Consider the following 23,268-nt stretch of genomic DNA (forward strand, 5'->3'; position numbering starts at 1 on the left):
CCATGGCCAAAAACTGGGGTCCAAACAGCCGTTCCGAGCTGATCGGAGCGTCCAGCAAGACCTTCCTGGCCGGCTCTGTAACAGCCGCCTGTTGCAGCCAGAGGTGGCGCTGGATCTGCGTCATCCACGCTTCGATCCTCGCCTGGGAGACAGCCACGGACGCGCACAGCGTGAGCGCCGTGCTGGCCGCCTTGCCGATCTCCTCCGCCTCCTCTGGAGCCACGGTGGTGGACCGCTCCACCAGCGTAACCACCGAGTTTGCCAGCAACGCGATGTTGTTCGCCGCCGCAGACGCCTGAACCGCACACTGGTGCGCCCGGTCAGCCTGGCGGGCGACATACTGATCCTTGGGGGAGGCCAACACAGGGCGCCGTCCGGCGACCAAGTTGGCCTGCTTAACCCCAAAGAACGCTGAACACCTCGGTACAAAGGCCTCCACCACAGCCATCGCGATCAACCCAGCCAGCAAAGAAGTCTCGCCTAGCAGACGTACCTCCAATCCAGCCACCAGCATCAACCCGGGACAATCCCACCTACCTCCCTCCGACACAGCCACCAGCAGGCCATGCACCATCAGCCCCACCTACACAGCAGCCAGACCCACTGTCTTGGAAGACAGACAAAGACCATGGACAAAGACCCCCTGTCTTTACATTTATAATGAATAGTTGGTTGAAAAAGTTCTGATATTGGAAATATTGAGATTTTACAGTTTCATATGTTAACATAAATAGTTGGTTGAAAAATAAAGTTGAAATGCTGAATTTGTATTTGTACACATCACATAAACCTTGGTATGGAATATGAAGTCATTATTCAGTCCTGATGTAACTTTTCTGTGGTGAAAGTAGAGGGATGGAAATATTTTACTCTAAATTACAATTTACACATTTTCATTTTAGACATGAACAACACTTTTATATAGGCTTATAGTGTAATTGATATATTTCACTACTTTTGTGAACCAAAGACTTTGGTGAACAAAATCTGAAACACCCAAAAAAATGGATGACATGAGTACATATGTGTTTCACAACAGTTTTGAAGTTTTCCAAAAATCGGATTTCTAAGCTAGGTTTCTCATAAGACAGTGCTCTAAGGTGAGTGAATTTGCATTTCTAGCAACACCAGAGACTACTGAACATTTTGACATGTAACACCATGCCATGTTATAAGAAGTACATTTAAAAGTGGATTTAAGGAGACATCTAAAAATTGAGAAAATACCTTCACTTCACACTCCAGAGGTTTAAGGAAAAGGGTAATGCCATTTTATTTAAAAAAAAACAATGAAGGCAGGTTATATTGATATATTGATTGATATATTTATTATATTCAAAGGCAAATTAATACTTAGTCCCCTGAATCTGGAATAATGCACAATTTACAGCACAGCCTCACCATGTCAGGAACTTTTCATCTACAGATTGTTTTGGTCTGGCTTTACCCTTCACTGATTGGTTACAGACACTTTGAACTTATTGGCTAAGGAAATCAGAAGGAGGGGCTCATTATCATATAAAAAACCGCGCGAACATTCGCACGTATATTGGCCCGTTTTTTCGCGCGAAAAAACGGACCTCCCCGTATGTTCGCGCGTTTTTTCGCGCGAAAAAACGGACCTCCCCGTATGTTCGCGCGTTTTTTCACCCCCGTATTATGGCACTTTTGGCTTTCCATACTACGGACGAACATACGGGGAGGCCCGTAAGTTGGTGCGAAAAAACGGGCGAACATATGGGCGTATTTTCGTGCGGTTTTTCATATGATAATGAGCCCCTCCTTCTGATTTCCATAGCCAATGAGTTCAAAGTTTCTGTAACGAATCAGTGAAGAGTAAAGCCAGACCAAAGCAATCTGTAGAGGAAAAGTTCCTGACATTGTGAGGCTGTGAATTGTACATTATCCCAGATTGTACAACCAGATCCCTCTGGAGTGTGAAGTGAAGGGTATTTTCTCAATTTTTAGATGTCTCCTTAAATCACCTTTTTAAATGTACTTCTTATAAAATGGCATGGTGTTACATATCAAAATGTTCAGTCTCTGGTTTTGCTAGAAATGCCAAGTCACTCACCTTAGAGCACTGTGTTATGAGATACTTAGCTTAAAAATCAATTTTTTTTTTGGTGTACCAACGTTTTTGGTTCACAAAAGTAGTGAAATATATGAATTACCCTATAGGCCTATATAAATGTGTTATTCATGTCTAAAATGAAAATGTGTACATTTGAATTTCGAATAAAATACTCTACTTTCACCACAGAAAAGTTACATCAGGACTGATTCATGACTTCATATTCCATATTGAGGTTCATGTGATGTATACAAATACAAATTGAGCATTACAACCAACTATTTATGTTAACATAAGAAACTGTAAAATCTCAATATTTACAATACAGGGTTCATACACTTTTTCAGCAATGATTTTCCATGACCTTTACCTCATTTTCCATGACCAAAAAAAAAGACTTTCATGTGGCTAGCATGCCTTGCCCATATTCGAAATATTGAATATGTTACAACACAGTTTGCATTTAGCACGTCTTGGGTCAATGTCTTTTGATAACCACAATTGGTATTTATCCTTTAGAAGCCATACATTGTTGAAACTGCACTTCCCTGGCATTTTGGCAGCTTTATATGAAATAGTAGCTCCTGTAGACTAGAGGGCGTGATTGTAAACATCCCTCACCAGTGAAATACTCAATTGTACGTTTCATTATACGATACAGTATTTATTATCATTATAGTATTACTATTTTGGCGATTAGATAACATAAATTATATTTGATGCAACTTTAGTTATGTTTCTATGACTTTTCCTAAACTTTGGGAAAAATATTGCATTCCATGACTTTTCCAATTTTTTAATGACCGTACGAACCCTGACAATATCAAAACTTTCTCAACCAACTATTCATTATAAATGTAAAGACAGGGGGAGCAGTGTCATGGTCTTTGTCTGTCTTCCGAGACAGTGGCTCTGGTTGCTGTGTAGGTGCGGGTGATGGTGCATGGGCTGCTGGTGGCTGTGTCGGAGGGAGGGAGGTGTGCTAGGCGAGACTTCTTTGCTGTCTGGGTTGATCGTGATGGCTGTGGTGAAAGCCCTTGAGCCACGGTAGATCTTGACCTGGGGGCAGGCACAGATGGAGGTTCTTGCTGCCCAGGCAGCTGTGAAATCGGAAAGAAATATAGGACAATAATTACTACTAAGTTCATTAAAATAAAGTTCAAGTCGAAAGTTTCTCAAGCACAAATAACAATGCACAACTCAAAATAAAATGGGGAGGTGGGACAGGAGTCTCTCTCTCTTACAACCTATTTAACTATGTTACACCCACACAATGAAAGTACACTATTACTGTAATATTTACATTGACCTATCTTCAAATGGATCCTTGTTGTGGTTGCTGTATTCTCCAGGTTCTGATGCTCCATCTCCACTGCTGCTAGTGTTACAAGTCTGCTGTGCAGGGCTGGTAATCAGATAATAAGCCTGTTGATCAGGATAAAAGAATGAAGCAGAGGAAAAGTTGCTGTCGTTTGTGTGGTTGTCCTAGCCAGGATTTATTAAACACATTAATAAATTCACTTACAAATTATATCCGTTTTCTCTATTTATCTAATCATTCTCTGGTTTGACGCCACATGTATCTCTGCGTTGTGTTGTGTGGTCGAATTAATATGACTTCCTTCTTGCCAACCAGGTTTATTATCTGTGCAAACAGAATATAATGACAGCAGGAAATGGCTTCACCAGCTTTCTACCTCAATACTTCTCCTCAGTGAGGCCTGAAGCTAACTGAGAATGTACATTCTACATACATTTAGCCAATCAAAATAACTGTATGTCTGACATATTTCGTTTTCTCATAAAAAATGGACATAAATCCACATGCCATATTATGACTTTCATGAAGGATTAAAGCCTTTTTCATTTACAGTATAATACAGTGATAACAGATAACACACACAACCCGACTGTACTCACTTTAACATGGCTGTTGTACAGGCACAATATTAGCATAGCATTCGCGCTTTAGCATTTAAATAATATGAACAATTATGACCTCAGAACAGCATTTCACATATTTATTCAAACAGAATAAACTTAAAATGTAAGCCAGACTAGTGCACGGGACTCATACACATAGTGGTTTGAGCCCTACATTAGCGGACGCCATTAGCCACACGCTAGTGGCGTAGCTCACAGAATGACATTAAACTACACATAAAACAGTTTCAAAGACACTTCTTAGATCGAAATATGACATAATCTGTGTACACAGTAGGGGTTTCACCAACTAATCGACGAGTCGACTAGTCGACTAGTCGACTACCTTTACCACTAGTCGGCGCTGCAGGCCCTAGTCGACTAGTCGTGGAAAAAAATGGAGGTAAACGAGGTGCTACAAAATGCTACAAAACACGTCCGACATTCTTATGTATGGCAGTACTTCAACGAAGATGTAACCAACTCCAGAGTGAAGTGTCAGTTGTCTACAGCTGTACTGAAGTACAATACAAATGCATCTGCTATGCGCAACCATCTGAAGATGAAACACCCGCTGCTGACAGCTAGCACTAGCAGTAATGCTAGCACCAGTGAGCAACGGACCGGTGTCAGCACTGAACAGAGGCAAACGAACAGCAAGAAAACACGGGTCAACAGTGATGCGGATGATGAGCTACGGGATTACTGCCAGCGGACACCGCATATCCCCACAATGGATAATCCACTGGAGTGGTGGGCAGAAAAAGTGCACCGCTTCCCCCGCTTTCGAGGAGCTACCTGGCTATTCCAGCCACAAGCACCCCGAGTGAGAGGGTTTTTTCCCTGGCAGGCAACACTGTCACCCGAAAGCGGTCAAGCCTCCTTCCCTCCCATGTCGATGCGTTGGTGTTCAAACCAAAAATATGGAAAGGTGGACGTTATCGTGGAGGACAGCGAAGTGTTGCGCAATGCGCTGTTGCACACTGGATTTACGTGGCATTTATGTAAACAAGAGTGTTTTGCTGTCGATTTTGGTGAGTCCAGTGTTTGTTATTTACTCAGCCATGTAACACAAATTAAAATGCAGTGTTTAATGTTACTGTATGAGTTCCAATAGAAAATACAGTTGTAAACCTCTCTGTGTGTCTCTATTATGATGTAACGACTAGTCGACTAGTCGACTACTATTTTGAAAAACTAGTCGACTAGTAAATATTGGTAGTTGTGAAACCCCTAGTACACAGTACACACTACTAACCTGTTGAACAGGAGAAAGTAATGAAGCAGAGGGAAAGTTGCTGCCATGTGTCTGTCGTCGTCTTCTTCTTCGTCGTCGTCGTTGTCTTCGTCTTCTTCTTCTTCTTCTTCTCTCGGCCCATGCCGTTTCTCTAACGCTAAACCGGAAGTGAGGCTAAGAACGGCGAACTTCAAGATAACAATACCATTAGCACTCCTAGTGGTGACTTTATGAACTGCAAACATTCCTCATTCCACCACTGCACCACTTTCCTCCTACCCTCTGTTGTTCTTTTTGGTATAGTTTTATTTGCTGCTTCTTTAATGTGCATTGTGATTTGATTTGAGCACTCCTCTATACTTCCTTCTAATGCTAACAATTGTGCTGACTCCTTACGGCAAAGTCTACATTTCTCCCAATCTGCTTTACCAAAGCACCACCTGGAAAATATACTCACTTCCTATTTGTGTTGATGACAGTGAAAACTGGGTAACGATCACTTCCTATGGTACAGTCACTTTTTACATACCATTCACACGATTTAGCTAAACTATCCGTCACAAGTGTGAGGTCCAAGCATGATTGTGTCCCCCTATTCACGTCTATTCTTGTTTTTTGTCCATCATTAAGGCAAAAACAATGATCTTTACTCTTTCTTCTACAACATCCCCATTACTGTCTGTTTGACTGCTTCCCCATAGGCTGTTGTGAGCATTAAAGTCACCACACCATACTTCCCTTCTGTGAGCCGTCCCTGCCATTGTCTGTCAAGTTTCAATGTGAAGATTTTTACACGGGTTATAGAAATTGACAAGCTTTATGCTTCCTTCTTTCATTGGACTGCACATTTCTAGTATGACACATGCCTTGTCTTCAGGGGATGGAACTGGGGGCTGAAAAGAAGAACCGGTTCCGACCCAAAAGAGCACTAGCACGGAGCTAGAACGGGAACCGCGTTGGTGTGAAAGGGGCACTGTGTTCTTTGTTCCGTTTTAGAAAGGAAGTGTGAATACACAGATTCTGATTCTGAAGAAAACGGATATAATTTGTAAGTGAATCAGAGCTGGTCAGATAATAAGCCTGTTGAACAGGAGAAAAGAATGAAGCAGAGGGAAAGTTGCTGCCGTTTGTGTGGTTGTCCTAGCCAGAATTTATTAAACACATTAATAAATTAATAAGTGTGATTGTCATTCATGGGGGTATTGATGGGTATAGCCGCCTGGTCGTCTTCCTCCGGGCCTCAGACAACAACAGGAGCACTACCGTGATGATGAGCTTCATGGACGCGGTGGCCAAGTATGGTGTGCCCTCGAGGGTCAGAACCGACCATGGGGGCGAAAACAACGCTGTCTGCCTAATGATGAACATCTTCAGAGGCTCTCACAGAGGCAGTGCTCTCAGTGGAAGAAGCACTCACAACCAGAGAATAGAACGGCTCTGGGGTGACCTGTGGCGAGGTGTGAGCAACGTCTATTATGACCTCTTCAACAAGTGAAGGCACAATAGACGTAGACAATGAAATGCACATGTGGGCCCTGCATTATGTCTATCTCCCACGCATAAACCATGACCTACAGGGTTTTTTGGACCAGTGGAACAATCATGGGTTGAGGATCGAAAGACACCAGAGTCCCATACAACTTTTTGTCCAAGGTTGCCTGGAACGGCAGGGCCAGACCACTTCTGCCATGCAGAGCCTCTTTGGTGGAGGACAAGGAGATGCTCAGGAGGAGCCAGAAAGAGAGGGTGGAGCTGATGCAGGGGATGTTGCATTGGACTGGCCAGAGAGGGTCACCGTACCTCGAAACCAGCACCTGCTAAGCGATGAGGACATGGAGCAACTCACCGCACAGTTTGATCCTCTTGCTGGTCGTAGAGGAGATCTTGGACTGGACGTCATCCAAAATATACTGTCATTCATGGCAACATTGAATGTTGTCTGATTTTGTCACGGACATGACACATATTTCACAGCGGCTCCCCTGCAGGCTGTTTTTTGCCCTTTGAATTCATACAAATTGCCTTTTTTAAAACTACTACTTTGCACATTTTTCTAGTGTGCAGTGTATATATGTGTGTACCTATGTTTTTATGTTGCAGTATTCAAGTGAATTTTCCTTAAATAAATTGCTTAGTTTAAACAATGGTCTCTCTCATTGATGTTGTGACAGTTACTAGCCCGCTTGTGGCCTGCACTTTGCCACGGTGACTGGGCTTTATATAGTCATCCATTGGGATGTGTTTTCGACAAATAACAGTCCAGACCTCATGGGGGAATTCAATAATAGCCACAAAATGTTTTTTTAAAGAAAACATAATGTGTTGACATTGATATATTACAAAACATATCCCTGAGTTTAACATTGTTCATTAGTGCCACGGTACATAAGCACATACTGTAGGAAAGCAACAAAAAAAAGCTATAGATGAATGCACTATGCATTGCTGCCTGAGAACATGCACAGCTTGAAATGCTATTAATATCTGCATGAAGTTAAAAAAAATGCTCTTGTTTCTTTTACTAATTACAATGCTTTTCAACATGTATCTATCCATTTTCATTCAGTCTTCATACGCGATGCTGTTTCTTGGTGAGCTTGACAGTAATTCTTGACTCCAATGAGGTGAAGAGGCTAAAATTAAGTTTATAATGTAATCTCTGGATGATCTCAGACATCTAGGATATGTTCTTGTGAGTACCTGGCCATAATGTAATAAAATATTCCGACTGACTAATTTTGATACCACTTTTATCTACTGATAATCTAAAACCTAGCAACGGATAATGTAAAATTCTCGTGAAAATGCATAATTGGGAATTGATCACGTTTCCAGGTTCGTTTATTTATATTTTTTAAACTGATAAAGTTATACATTTGGTGTTCTAAGACCTGGGATGTATGTCATACATGTGTGCCATGGCATTCAGCTAAACTGAAAATATCTCCATCACAGCTACACACTGTGTTGTGTGTCCACTTGCACTTCATCCCCTCATCACCCTGTTAGTATATAAGTCCTGGTTTTCTGTCCTGTTCTTGTCGGTTCCTTGTTTGTCTATGTCATGAAGTTCTGTTTTTTTCCGTGTTGATTGTTGTTACTTGAGTTCCTGTTCTGCCTGTTAAATATACATTTTTGTTAAGTTTTCTGCTGTCTCTGCATTTGGGTCCAACCACTCCTTGCTTCACATGACAATGATTGATTTGTATTATATATCGAATTGCTATTTTTGCCATTATTGTATTGTAATTGGTGCTTTTGCAGGGAATTATTATTATTACTTTAAATCTCATAGATATTAACATTATTATACATATGGCTGAAATAATCATCATCATTAATTGTTTTGTGATATTATGTCCCTCTTGTTTTCATATATATATATATATATATATATATATTTATACATGTGTCCCCTCTTCCTTCACAAGCACTATATATCAATATATATATATATATATCTATTCTGAAGCATGCAATGAAATACGGTAGAAGCACAAAATGCTGCAGTGTTTGTGATGAACCTTGGACATTTCTGAATAAGTCTCAGAACCATTTTGTGGTACACTCTAAAAAGTGTACTTGATAGTAGTTGAAGTAACTTAATACATTTAATACATCTGATTCAGATTTATGCTTTAGAGATTCCAATGTACTTTTGTGGGTTGTATTCATGTGATTTTTTTGTTCGTTGATTTGACTTGCTATTTTGTTATCAGTGAAAGCAAATCAATCAAGTTTCTCTCATCTAACGTGCGTGTGACGTCATGACGTCAACGTCAACGTCTTTGCCAGATCTTTCCACCGTCACATGTGCCGCCTTTTTCTTTTGAGACGTGACTTCGACATACTGTAAGTGTGATTCAGACAAGTTATATTTCTTATATAAAAATAATGTACAATGTCAGATATAACATGTTCCACCTAAATTGTTTAACCAAACCAAACCAAGCTATGATGCACTGGCTCCACTGTTAGCTAAACCGCTAGATTTAGCTCAAACATGACGATAGTTGTTTGCTTGCGGGTAGAAGCCTACTCTCTTGGTTTAATATTGTCACTGAAATGTGTTAAAGTTATTCCTATTGTGTACTGGCGTAGCTGCTTATTACCAAATTAGCGCAAACAAATGCGCAAACAGGGTCATGTTAAGGCTAGTACTATCATTATTAGTACATAGCTTGTCACCAAACTGCACACATTTTTTGGGTACTATTTCGGCGTGTGTGTGTGAACGGTTTAATGTAGTGTCACCGCCGCTGCGTCGAGTGTAATTATAAAGACGATACGGCATCACCGAGCAGTGAGGGGGCATGTTGTGCTGGTGAAAGCCCGGTGATGCATCCGGCTGACGAACATAGAACTTAACCTCGCTGTGTGGGAGATGTAGTAATAATTTGTTGTGCCGGTGTTACAGTATAAGTTGAGTCATGACAACTGGCGACATTCTATTATTTTCGTCATAGGAATGCGGGGCGTGTACATTGAGGACCCATTGTTGACTTACCAGGAAAGAAACATCGTTTGTCGTTTACGTTCATCTTTTGCTATATCTGCCTTCCTAAGATCACTTTGCTGCACATTCAGTACTCGTATGTGAGGTTGTGGGTGAGAGTCCGATATCGTGACGCTTACAGGGACGTATCGAACATTACAAAGTAGGTGACTGTGTGGATGCCTGTTCAAAACATTGCAAACTTCAATAAATAATTTAAATTATATATTTGTGTCCGACTTTCATTTGTTCATCGTTCTTAATGTGATGTATAGTAGCTTTGATAGCTGTCCATACCTTCAGACAGCCTAAAAGTAAAACACAAGTTGTTTATTCACAGCCCGAACGCTCATCGAGATGACTGGATCAGTCATGACAACTTGTGATCAGCTCCGATTAAATTGTGATATCAATTCTGTAGCTAACCTCCAGGGAGCACGTTTATTTTATGAAATACCTGTATCCCTCTCATCACAACAAGACTCTACACCAGGCGTGGGCAAACTAAGGCCCGCGGGCCATATACGGCCCGTTGGGCTTTTGAATCCGGCCCGCTGAATATTGGTACAAAATTGTCCAAATTTTTGTAAAGACCACATTCATTTTGCCTTTTTCTTGCAATACCCGGCATTTCAGTTGATCCCACTAGATGGCGCACTCTAGACACAATTTACCTTTGCTGGAGTCTGGTCTATTCTCTCAGCTGGCCCCACTCGGCAACCCAGCAAGATCGGTGAATACAAGTTGTAACAAGCAGTAGCGCTGAGCAAAGTGACTAGAACGCGACCACACACTTATAAAAACACTTTTATAAAGTCAGGCAACACTAACCAGGCTTAGTGTGATTCTGTTTATTTTACCTTACTTTAATAACCATCCGTTCACTGTTATTGACCATTGTGAAGAGGCAGACGTTTTCCTTCTGTTTTGTATTATTGCAACCATCGGATTGAATCAATACACGGGCTACATGTGGCCATCACAAGTAAAAACGAAAACTACGCCGGTAAAATATGCGTGTAGAAAACGGCTTATGCCACAATATGATACAACAAGTAGTCAAGATAGTCTGATTAGCTTTGGTTGCTATGCTAACATCACCTGTAGAATGCCAGAAAAACTTTCATAACAGCGTTGTGATGCCAAACAGCTTTCAGACTAAAAAACATTCACTTTTGGGGATGGGGGATATTTATCAGCTGCTTGTGTGACAGTCAGACAATGAAAACTTTAAAGCAGCCGCTGCCGCGAGTTAACGGGAGAATAAACTCCGGTACGCAAGCAGCACTGCAGCGTGCGGTAATGCAGCTGAACCACATTAATAAACAATACACCACGGCACTCTGGAGAAAGGTACAAGGTAGGAGAAGTAGTTCTTTAATTTAATCTGGCTTCGTATAATTAAAAACTACCCAACGCAGTCCTCTATTGATGTTGTTGTGAGCGGTGTTGCGGAGAAAATCAGCGAAGTAAAACGCTGTGTAGGTCATAAGAAGGCACGTAAACGGTTACGTCATGACGCAAACGATGACGCAATGACGCAATAATACAGCTTTGAACCTAATTCACCTTTGAACCTGCATCTGTAACAATGAGTGGACCATAGACTGTAGGAGTGGACCAAAGAAAAGAAAAGTCAACATTGAGTGCCGAGTGTATAATGAGGAGTGGACAGCTAAATATATTTTTTTACCGATCTGCTACTGGCCCGGCCCGTCTGTCAAATTTAAAACTCCTGGTGGCCCCCGAGCCAAAAGGTTTGCCCACCCCTGCTCTACACTATGCAGGAAAAACAATTACATACATGAAAATAACCTTGATGCATGGGAATTAAACACACAAACTAACAGAAAAATCATCAGAAGAAGGCAGAGAGGAAGTAAATAACAACAGGAACACGGAAGGCAGACAGAATTGCTTAGAAACGGGTGTCACATGAAATTTAAATGTTCTGGAAAGTTCCTTATACAGCTTTAGCCTTTTTTATCTCATGAAGTCCCAAAGTGACACACACTGAACAGTCTGGGGTCATGGTCCTTGTCATTTGCTTTTGTCTTCCCATAACAACATGTCCAATATGTCCATGTGTCAGGCTAAAACATGTGACAGAACTAGCTAGATTTGGAAAGGTTTTTTGTTGCTAAAGTTAATATTCAAGCCATTTAAGAATAAAAATGCTTACATGACATGTCATTTGTTAAACATTAAGCTGTCTTCGGCTCTTTTCTGCTGTAACAAATGTAAATGTCCCCTCTGTGGGACGAATAAAGGTATTCTGATTCTGATTACATTTAACCTGTTGTGGAAACATTTCTTGATGAAATTGATATGAAACAAATGCCATAAATATTGCTGTGACACATGGTGTCACATCGGGACTTTAACCCTAAACATTCACAGTAAACCCGGAGTGACATATATGCACAATTAGAAATATGATTATGGTCTGGTCAGTTAATTTAGCTGATTCAATTATATTTAGTTAACATATGCTTTATTCTTCAATTCATAGTATGTTCAAACAAATGCAAACCAAAACATCATCCTTGTTAATTAAGTTATAAATAAGAGTTACTTTACCATTAAAGCCCAGATATTTGACACAAGGGAGGTTACTTGTCAGAAATGTGTCTATTTAGTCTAAATGACGTTCCCCTTAATTTCCCCAAAAGTAGAAATGGGTCCGGGTTCTTATGGGTTAAACGTATAGGCTTAAAGGCATAATAGAACTACCGTATTATATGTATTCAACTTGTGCCCCGCTGGACTTACTTTTCTGTGGTTTACCGTTACTGTGACATATCAGTATAGCCACGGAAGATAGTTTGTGTGTTTAATTCCCATGCATCAAGGTTATTTTCATGTATGTAATTGTTTTTCCTGCACAGTGTAGAGTCTTGTTGTGATGAGAGGGATACAGGTATTTCATAAAATAAACGTGCTCTCTGGAGGTTAGCTACAGAATTGATATCACAATTTAATCGGAGCTGATCACAAGTTGTCATGACTGATCCAGTCATCTCGATGAGCATTCGGGCTGTGAATCGTCTTCACTTGAGTGTGATGGCAATGTTTCGTTGGCATCAGATGACACAATAATCCTCTCATTCCCCGAATCTGTGTCCTCTCGAGCCAAACAGTGGCCAGCGGACTTTCCGATTCCTCAATTTTCATATGACACGGAGCTGCAGCTAGTGAAAGGGAATTCTGAGTTTAATGGAAGCCACAAAATGTTGACTGTCAGCTCCCGAAGCAAGTCTGATATTCTGAATAGACTTGCAGAAACAATTTCTGGATACAAGCCCTATCCAGATGATTCACATTTCTGCACAGTAGCAGAGGCTCTTATCAAAAAGCATCCTTGTTTGAAAGAACCTGGCTCATTCAATGGCTGCAATGGATGGAAACAGCGCCTGAAATATAAGATGGGGAAACTACAGGACTCAGCTCAAATTGCAGGGGTGCCCAGAGCTGGTGGTAAATTCCCTGAAACCTAAAGCTGCTACAGATGCTTTCCCTGCTAAAGAATTCAAGAGGCCAAAGCGAGCTGAGTCTAACTTTTATCCATCCTTCCCCACTGGTGCCAATCTGGAAAGCCTGGAAAAAGAAAGAATAGAACTTCTGACAGACATCAGGATAAGGAACAATAATAGGGTCATCGCAGACAAAATAGCTCACACGTTCGCCTACAGACGACGGGAGGTGGTAAACCAAGAGCCAGGAATCAAGGACTTCAAAGACAGGTGGCCGGCACTGTTCCAACAAAAAGAGGTAATAATCTAGTGTGTATCCATTTTTTAGTAAGCTTTTATCCATTCATCATAATATGGTGTGGTAAAGATTATGTTTAACAGTGTTTACTGACAGAATTTACATTTTTAATTTGTTATACTTTTTGCCAGTGTGTAAGCATGCTTAGTTTAGTTTTTTTTCCTCGAGCGTGTAAAACCAAAGAAAATACAAATGAAACAAAAGGTGATACAGTACTATACAAATGAATGCAATAACGAAACATTTAATTAATAATTGAATAATCTGTAGTGTCATTGTCTGGTATCAATAAACAACAAAGCTTTAGCTAATTACACGTCCGAAAAGGGGTCGGAAAAAGTTTACACTTGCTTCAAAGGTTCTTTTTTCAAATGTTAATTGCATACAGACTGAGTTCAATTGAATTTTTATGAATTTACTCACTGTCATTTTGTATTATTCTTTCATAGATCAATGCAGAGTTCCAGAGGATAATGACCATTCCTCTTGAGGAGAAGTTCATGGCCCAGTTGGACATTCACTCAAGTCAGCTAATCAGTCATCCGTGCCAAAGGAGGATCAAAACGTCAAAAGACTGCTGACATCATGGACATTTTTGACCAGGTAAATCTGCATTGTCAAATGAGTCCTTGCCAGCTAAAAGGGATACATTTTTGGTATCCTTTTATAGATGCATTGGGAGGGCAACCGTTGTTTTATGAAACTCTGTAACTAGGACTGTCCATTTGTTTCTAAATAAAGTGAAGGATTTTAGCTGTAAGAGTAAGAAAATCTGTCAATAGACATTTTGAAAAATAAAATTAACCAAAATAATGTTGTCCCAGACTGAAGACATTCATCTTCGGAGGGAGTGTGTCCTGAGAGCCCTCATTATCTTCCTGGGAGAAGATCCAGATGAGCTGATCAAGGAATATCTAGTTTGCATGTCAGCACAGCTTGTCAAAGGCACACGTGCTAATACATATTAGATTGATATTAATGCTGTAAAAGGGACATTTCTCTACTAAAATAACACCTGTCGGGTTTGATTATATTCATAATCTTGGACATTTGACATCATGTAAGTTTAAAGCACCTTTATGGTTTTCCAACTCCTCATAGCACTTTAACACCACGTTCACATTCACCCATTCATACACTGATGGACCATGCCACCTGCTCATCAGGAATAACTAAAGCATAGCATCGGAATTTGGGTTTTTAGTAATTTTCCCAAGTATACCGCGAAACACAACATGTAAAAAGTAGTCCTAGCATGGTCTTTTTTTTAAAATACTCTTTATTGAATTTTACACATTTTAACACAAAACACAGAACAATGCACGACAACCCACCCCCACAGACAGCCACACAGCACGTCCACAATTTGACAACAATTGAATGATATTAATATTAATCCTTCTCAACATAATCGCAATAATACAGATGGATCAGATGAGATAAATGAATTAAATATTAGGTTCTGATCATGTGAGTCGTCAGAATAATCAGTGAGTAATCACAGAGTAGGACTTCGGACAGTGATATTATTGTCCCATATTAAGTGCATATTAGTGCAAAGTGATGCCAGTGATGTTTGTTGTCATTTACTCCTACTCTAGGACTCCAGAACAGATGATCTTCCGAAGGAGATGGAGGAGCTCACAATGGGTGTGTTTGTGATACGGAAGGAGGAGGAAGGACTGCAGGAGCCACCAGCAGACATCGGCATCATCATCGAGGGCGTGGAGGTGCTGAATTAACTGCCTTCAGTTGCCTCAGCTTGTGCCCTCCTTCTGGGTTTGCTATATGCACTCAACATAGCATATCCAAAACCCCCTTCGTTTCACTTTTGAAGTACTTCAGAAAATAATCATGCAGCTTGACCAACACAAGATGTCTGCCAAAGTGCAAAGTCTGTATGGCAGACTTCAAAGCTCAGAGTAATGACAGACAAAACAATGTTTTCCTCCTCTGGGCCAAAACATGGCCTAGTGCTGTATTAGCACAATGGCGTCTTGACATCGGACATTGCACATGTAAAAGAAAATGTTGTGGGTGCGGTAGTTTTTTGTTTCACCATTTTAGTTTCGATTCCAAGAAACGGTTGAGTTGTGCATTGTTATTTGTGCTTGAGAAACATTCCACTTGAACTTTATATTTTAATGAACTTAGTAGTAATTATTGTCCTATATTTCTTTCCGATTTCACAGCTGCCTGGGCCTAGCAGCAAGAACCTCCATCTGTGCATGCACCCAGGTCAAGATCTACCGTGGTTCAAGGGCCTTCACCAGAGCCATCACCACCAAGGACCAGCATCACTACAGCGGCCTCCACCTCCATCTGTGCCTGCCACAAGATTAAGATACACCTCGGTACAAAGGCCTCCACCACAGCCATCACGATCAACCCAGCCAGCAAAGAAGTCTCTCCTAGCAGACGTACCTCCCACACAGCCGCCAGCATCAACCTGGGACAATCACACCTACCTCCCTCCGACACAGCCACCAGCAGCCCACGCACCATTACCCCCACCTACACAGCAGCCAGACCCACTGTCATGGAAGACAGACCATTACACTGCTCCCCCTGTCTTTACATTTATAATGAATAGTTGGTTGAGAAAGTTCTGATATTGTAAATATTGAGATTTTACAGTTTCTTATGTTAACATAAATAGTTGGTTGAATAAAAATGTTTAATGCTCAATTTGTATTTGTACACATCATCACATGAACCTTGGTATGGAATATGAATCAGTCCTGATGTAACTTTTCTGTGGTGAAAGTAGAGTGATGGAAATATTTTTACTCTAAATTATAATTTATAGATTTTCATTTTAGACATGAACAACACATGTATATAGGCCTATAGTGTAATTGATATATTTCACTACTTTGGTGAACCAAATCTGAAACAGCAAAAAAAATGGATGACATGAGTACATCTGTGTTTGACAACAGTTTTGAATTTTTCCAAAAATCGGATTTCTAAGCTTAGTATCTCATAAGGTGAGTGACTTTGCATTTCTAGCAAGACCAGAGACTGTACTGAACATTTTGACATGTAACACCATGCCATGTTATAAGAAGTACATTTAAAAGTTGATTTAAGGAGACATCTAAAAATTGAGAAAATACCCTTCACTTCACACTCCAGAGGGTTAAGGAAAAGGGTAAGGCAATTGTATTTTTTTATATATTTTATATTGTTTGATTTATTGATTATATTCAAAGGAAAATTAATACTTGGTCCCCTTGGAACTTTTCATCTACATCATAGTACATCTGTTTTCACAAGAGTTTTTAAGTTTTCCAAAAATCTGATTTCTAAGCTAAGTATCTCATAAGACAGTGCTCTAAGGTGAGGAGTGACTTTGCATTTCTAGCAAGACCAGAGACTGAACATTTTGATATGCAACACCATGTTATAAGAAGTACATTTAAAAGGTGATTTAAGGAGACATAAATACCCTTCACTTCAGTAAGATAAGGTAAGGCGATTTTATTTTAAAAGACAATGAAGGCAGGATATATTGATTGATATATTTATTATATTGAAAGGCAAATTAATACATAGTCCCATGCATCTGGAATAACGTACAATTTACAGCCTCACAATGTCAGGAACTTTTCCTCTACATATTGCTTTGGTCTGGCTTTACTCTTCACTGATTCGTTACAGAAACTTTGAACTCATTGGCTATGGAAATCAGAAGGAGGGGCTCATTATCATATGAAAAACCGCGCGAAAATACGCCCGTATGTTCGGCCGTAGTTTCGCACCAACTTACGGGCCTCCCCGTAAACTACGGACGAACATACGGGCGTATTATGGCACCTTTGGCTTTCGATAGTGGTCTGCCGCAAGCGGGCGGCAGGAACGGGGCTGTCAGCATCAGCTTGTAGATGGTATTTTAAACTCGACGCGCTCTGAAACTACGGGGCGGCCGAGGACAAAAAATACACATGCGTTAATCGCGTTAAAATAATTAGTGGCGTTAATTTTTTTTTGCGTTAAAGCGTTATTAACGTGTTAACTTGACAGCCCTAATATTATTATGTTTTATTAACTACACCAGAGGTTTTTTAACCCGCACCACCTAGTGGTTAAAGCACGTTATTGAATTTTGTTGTTGAATAAGTTTTATTTGATGAAAACATTTAAATATTAAGAGTAGCCTACATACAAAATTGTGGGAAAGTAGAAGGCATGATAGAAATATAGAATAGAAAATATCAAGAAGATACTGTAGTGATCTCTACAATAAAACAGTTTAGTGCAGGACGTCCAAAGATATTAACAGGAGGATGTGCAAAACAGACAAACTAATAAGGCTTTATTTCAACATGAAAGAATACTTTAAGTTAAGGTCTTCTTTTGAATAAGAAAAAAACGTTGGGGTTATCCACAGATAAATATGAAGTCTGACAAAGTACTTAACGTCCAATATATTGCATAGTTTATTTTGGCACTTGACAATCACCTTCCCTGAATTTGACTCAGGTGTAACTAAAGTCTGATTTAAGGGTTGTTTATATTTCACATCATTAATCAGAATCTGCAAAGTAACTAAAATACATGTAGTGGAGTAAAAATACCAGGTTGACCTCTGAACTGTAGTGGAGTAGAACAAAGTAGTATGCTGCTGTAACAAAAACATTTCCCAACTTGGGATCAATAAAGTATATCTTATCTTATCTTATCTTAAGATGATCAATGGCTACTGCCATATTTGCAAAATTTGCCTCTGAACCTTGACAAGTGCATGTTTCAGGCTTATCAATGAACAACAGGAGGGGTCACAGACATAAGACCAGCTGTTAAATAAAGCTCTTCTGACCTTAGGTGTCATGTGGGTATATTGATTCACCCATTTATTAATTATATGTTTTAAATGTGATAACACCACTGTGTTTCGTATCCCCTAAACCTCCAGGGTGTACACAGTTTAATACTGGCAACTTCTACTTGTGGGAAATACGAAAACCTCTTATAAAGAGACGTGCCATAGAACATGTTGCGAAACACACAATAGCCAGCATGTGTAGTTCTGGGGGGGGCTGGGGGGCTGGACCAGTCTATGGGCTGGACCCGTCCAATTCCAGTTTTGGATAGTCTGCCGAGGCTCCATTCCATTTCATAGAGCTGTTTGACGCTCAGCGTAACCTTGTCGCACTGCCACTCTAACATCCAATCACAGGGCTTGATGACTAATCACGGGGTTTGTAAAGCAAGGCGGATGTTGTAGTCCCAATCGATAGCTGGGGATTCTGGGTAGTGTAGTGTCTTCGGAAAGTGTCTAAACCCCGAAAAAACTCTATGTTTCTCTGAATCGAAGGTTAAAAACACAAAAGCATTGTACACAATTTAAACCAATCAATATTGTGTAATTAACAAGGATAAACTGATGTTTTTTAGTGGATGAGTACTGCAGATATCACTGTGTAATCATTTGACAGTGAGGGGAATATATCCGGTTTTATTATGAAAACTTTGAGACCCGAAAAACAGTTTTCACCCACGCTAACTTTACATGGAAGCTGCATACACGTTATCCTGGCGAGACCTCAAATCATCTTCGTAATATTTATCAAACTATAGATCCTACACATCCACTGGACGTGGAAGAGTACAATATACACTTCTCACTTGAAATCAAATCAAAAAGCATTTTAATAGCCAAACTATTCTACAATTTAGGATTTTCCAGGGAGGGTTATTTGTGAATAAACGTCCCTCCGGAGCGTTTGCAATGAACGGGACGGGAGCATGTTGTTTCTTACACGACCACTAGAGCACCTCTAGTGGTCGTGTAAGAAACAACATACACTTTAAAACGTGTCTCTGGGTCGTAATAAGGGCATGAACAATCGGCCTATATGGTCGTTTTTTGTAGGAGGACAGGCTGTGCTATGTTTAGGACAAACAATTAAAGACTGCTTTAATTTAACAAATTCTACAATATAAAAGTGACAGATTTGCTTTATTAAACAGACCAGACCTAGGCTGCATACCAACATAATTAGGAACATGCTCACATATTACTATGTTGGTCTGAAGAGCTGAAGCATTCATACACAATGGATAAACACTGTGTTGTCTTATTCTATATCCTGTGAGAAAATGATATACATTTAGCATTCAAAACTCGACATACGTTCCTAGCCTGAGGAAGATATGAATAATCAACAGATTTGAATGGAATCTCTAACATTTTCATGTAGAATAAAGACAAAAGAGTGATTATACAAATGACATTTATTGAAATTTGAACCAGAAGCTGAAGTCTCAAAGAATGTTTTAAATAAAAGGACATAAAACAAAAAGGTGGATAATAATAAAATATATTAAATGTATATGTAAAGACATTAGGTCAAATGAAATGACACTGAGCCAGTGATGAGAGCTATTTTGATTGTTAGATTGTTTAGATTGTGCAGAAAAGCCTCCGAAGCGCCTTGGATCCTCCAATCATCCGGGAAAATTTCTTTATCAATAAGAATCTGGTCGATCTCAGTAATGAAGTCGGTGAGCCAGAGTCTTTTCATTAACGCGTTGTAATTGTTTCTGAAGAAAAAATCAGGCATGTCATTCAGACAATCGTGTTGCCTCTGGCCGGGGTGACTGACTCGGCATCCATTGCATATTTCTTCTCTGTACCGATGTATCACCCCCTCCACAATATCAACCAACACTGATTTCACTGTGTCCATAAACAGAGACGTCTTGGCCCAAGGAGCAAAATAAGCAGCAGTAGTATTGCAAGATTCGGGTGTCCAGAATGGTGGTGATGATGGTAGTCCAGGAGTTTGTTCCTGGCTGCAACTCGCGGGGGGAGACTTGGTTTTTCTCAGATCCATAGCTAGTTTTCAAACTGTCGTCTTAGTGGGGTCCTTAGTTTTAGATGCTTTGCTGAGTGGAGGGAGGGACTTATTGCGTTGAGTGGGGGTGAGTCATCTGTAGAATTGAGAGTTCTTTCACCAGTATAATGTCCCTCGCTGTTTGAGTCTTTTTTTTTTTTAAAGTTATTTTTCATCTATCATTTTCAACCAAGCAGCAAGAGGTCAAATTTAAGAATAAGTAATAGTTTGTCACCATTTTACGGGGAATAGTCAGAGCGCAATGTCACATCTTAAAGACAGCTTGAACTGGATAAATGGTTAGTCTTCAAACATACCGTACGTTCTGTATGTTAGTATATCTGGCCAATTGGTTTAAACCCTACTGCCGAAGACGCATGCTCTCAATAGGGAAGTCACGCTTTGGGAAGAGGTGTTTCATTTCACAGATCCACCTTGATTCTTGTTGTGCTGGCTAAAGGAAGAGGGACGGGGGAGGAAAATTCAGAGGATGAAGAAGCAGAAAAATAACTTGTTTTGTAAAATGGGCAGCACGTCAGTTTGAAGGAAAAGATGACACCGTGTTTATGTATGACATGCAAAATATCTTGAAGCGCTACAACCACAAAAAAAAAAAAAGGTACAAGTATATTGTGTTACAAATATGGCAAAAAGTCATAATATTGTATAATGTATTGTTTCATCGAAACAGTGTTAAAATCACAAACTTGCCTTTTAGAGTCGCAGTCTTTTACAAAAATTCAGTTTTGTTAAGAGCTACCAAAACATAGTAAACATCGCAATTATTCCCAAAACAAACTGGGAATGGGGACATCGATAACATATTTTAATGTTTAATTTTCTTCAGGGCTACCGTAGTGCACATTGATGAACACTTTAAAACAAAAATAATGCTTACAAGTGTAAATGAGCCGGATTTTAGCTTTGAGCTCATTTCCATCTATAGTCCCGTCACATACAGCATATAAGAACATGACATTTATATATATATATATACAGCAAAAATAAATACATGATATGCAGAAAGAGAAGGAGCAGCATATAAGCATTTACCACATGGCAGTACAATGTAGCAGCTACGATATATAAAGTGCAAGATAAGATAAAAGCGCTACATAAAAGTGTAAGAGGAGATACCCCTGTGTTAAAGTCCATTTATTTAGCGGTGATTACACGTCTGTTTGTTGCTCAACCATTCTTTATGTTGACCTTTAAAACTATTGAGAGTGGGACAATCCCGTATCTCAGTTGGGGGGGCTATTCCACAATGAGCTGCCTTTAATGGAGAGGACATTTTGTCCAAAGGTGGTCCGTCTGTGGTGGACTTCACAGTCTCCTCTGGTTTCTGACCTAGTGCTGCGTCCAGTGTGTTTTCTGTGGATGAATTCCCCCAAGGGGAGGGGGGGGGGGCCAGGCCATGTAAATATTATTTCAAAAACACATACTTTTAAAAGACTTAAAATTGTCAAAAACTCAAGAAATTGTGATTTTCAAGTATGGTACAGTGGTGGTATGACTGTGGCTTTCTGTCAAACACCTGGATAGCTCTCTTGAACACCTGTTCTATGGGTTTCAGGTGTGTGGCACAATCAGACGACCAGTTTGTAAAACCGTATTCAATGTGGGATAGAATCATACAGTGGAGGTATGACTTTGCAGCATTGACAGTTCAGAAAAGGTCTAATTTGTTTAAAATGTTAAAAGTTGAATTTAATGGTATTGGATACTTTCTGGATATGTTTCTTAAAAAGTCAAGTGCGAGTCCAATATGACACTCCCTGTTCAAGATACTTCAACTGGGAGACTAGTTCTATTTCTGCTCCATTTAAAAATACATTGGATCCTTCGATTTTGATTGATCGTTTACTGAACATTGTCGTTTGCATCAACATGCATACTGTTTTTGTTGTACTCATACTGTCAATACGTAGATTGTGTTATATAGCTTTAGATAGAATGTTTTTTCTTCCTCTTTGCATAATTTGCATCCACAATCCTTTGCCAGTAGGTGTTTCCACAGTCCTTGCGGTTTTCCAATTGTTCAACTAATTGGGAGCTACTGTAAGCTATTTGTATTTGCATTTTAGCACATTACTTCCTGCAGTGATTCAGAAAAGTATTGTGTTTGGGCTTTTTATTGAAAGAGAAAGCGAGTCTTATAGGGAGCCAATTTAAACGCTAATGTCGTCTTTATTCTACATCCATTACAAATGTGTGCAATCAACTACTTCATTATGATAAGTTGTCTACAGCCACTTTAAATGCAATCAAATGCATATTTCTAAGTGCTTACAACTTAAAAAATCTTTACGTACAAATGACTGTATATTGAATATATTTCTGTACCCAGTGTTGAACAGGACCCAAACCTTTGAGAGATGAAAACGGACAAATCTGCTTTAATCAACTGCCAAGTAGTCAAGTCTGCATTTGTGTCTGTTCATTTGTAAAACGTGGAATTCGGTTTCTTTTTAATGGCCTAGGTGGATTTTGGCTTTTTTCTCTTGCCAAGATACTTTTAGACACACTTTGAGGTATGCAAAACCTTAAAACTAGAACACTGATGGCTGGCTTACGCTGCAAACTTCATCACCTTTTAACAAGAGATTAAGTATATAAAACGTTATTTTGTATATTTTACACATCAGCAGAAACAGAGAGAGATGGCAGGAAGGGGGGAGACAGTGTCCCCCCCACTTTACAGACACTGTGTTTTAGAGAGAACCCCTCACCCCTCTGTCTAGTGATAAGATGGCAGGAAGGGGGAAGGAGGGGGCAGGGCCAGGCTCACACACACACACACACACACACACACACACACACACACACACACACACACACACACACACACACACACACACACACACACACACACACACACACACACACACACACACACACACACACACACACACACACTTGGGGC

General features: G+C 40.0%; 1 protein-coding gene and 2 long non-coding RNA genes across 4 annotated transcripts in view; 2 read left to right on the forward strand and 1 right to left on the reverse strand.

The window, feature by feature from the left end:
* LOC307028010 overlaps positions 1–23,268 on the forward strand; it is a 32,733-nt gene that overhangs the window by 1,720 nt on the left and 7,745 nt on the right. The window lies entirely within an intron of this gene.
* Positions 461–4,911, reverse strand: LOC307028674. The gene is made up of 3 exons (XR_013805066.1): positions 3,600–4,911; positions 3,378–3,499; positions 461–3,174 (listed from the first exon to the last, which is right to left on the reverse strand). It is a non-coding gene; the product is annotated as an uncharacterized lncRNA (long non-coding RNA).
* Positions 10,159–16,188, forward strand: LOC307027880 (uncharacterized protein). 2 transcript variants are annotated; one of them, XR_013804788.1, is made up of 4 exons: positions 10,159–13,500; positions 13,950–14,103; positions 14,325–15,230; positions 15,693–16,188. XR_013804788.1 is itself a non-coding variant. In XM_079662561.1 (4 exons), the coding sequence occupies exons 2-4, from the start codon at positions 14,086–14,088 to the stop codon at positions 16,110–16,112; spliced, it is 567 nt and encodes a 188-aa protein (XP_079518687.1). In that variant the 5' UTR covers positions 12,724–13,500; positions 13,950–14,085; the 3' UTR covers positions 16,113–16,188. The 2 variants fall into 2 exon arrangements, 1 of the variants encoding a protein (XP_079518687.1); XM_079662561.1 differs by having other exon boundaries at positions 12,724–13,500; positions 15,102–15,230.

The sequence above is a fragment of the Notothenia rossii genome (genome assembly GCF_949606895.1).
Source record: "Notothenia rossii genome assembly, chromosome: 2".
Classification (NCBI taxonomy): Eukaryota; Metazoa; Chordata; class Actinopteri; order Perciformes; family Nototheniidae; genus Notothenia; species Notothenia rossii.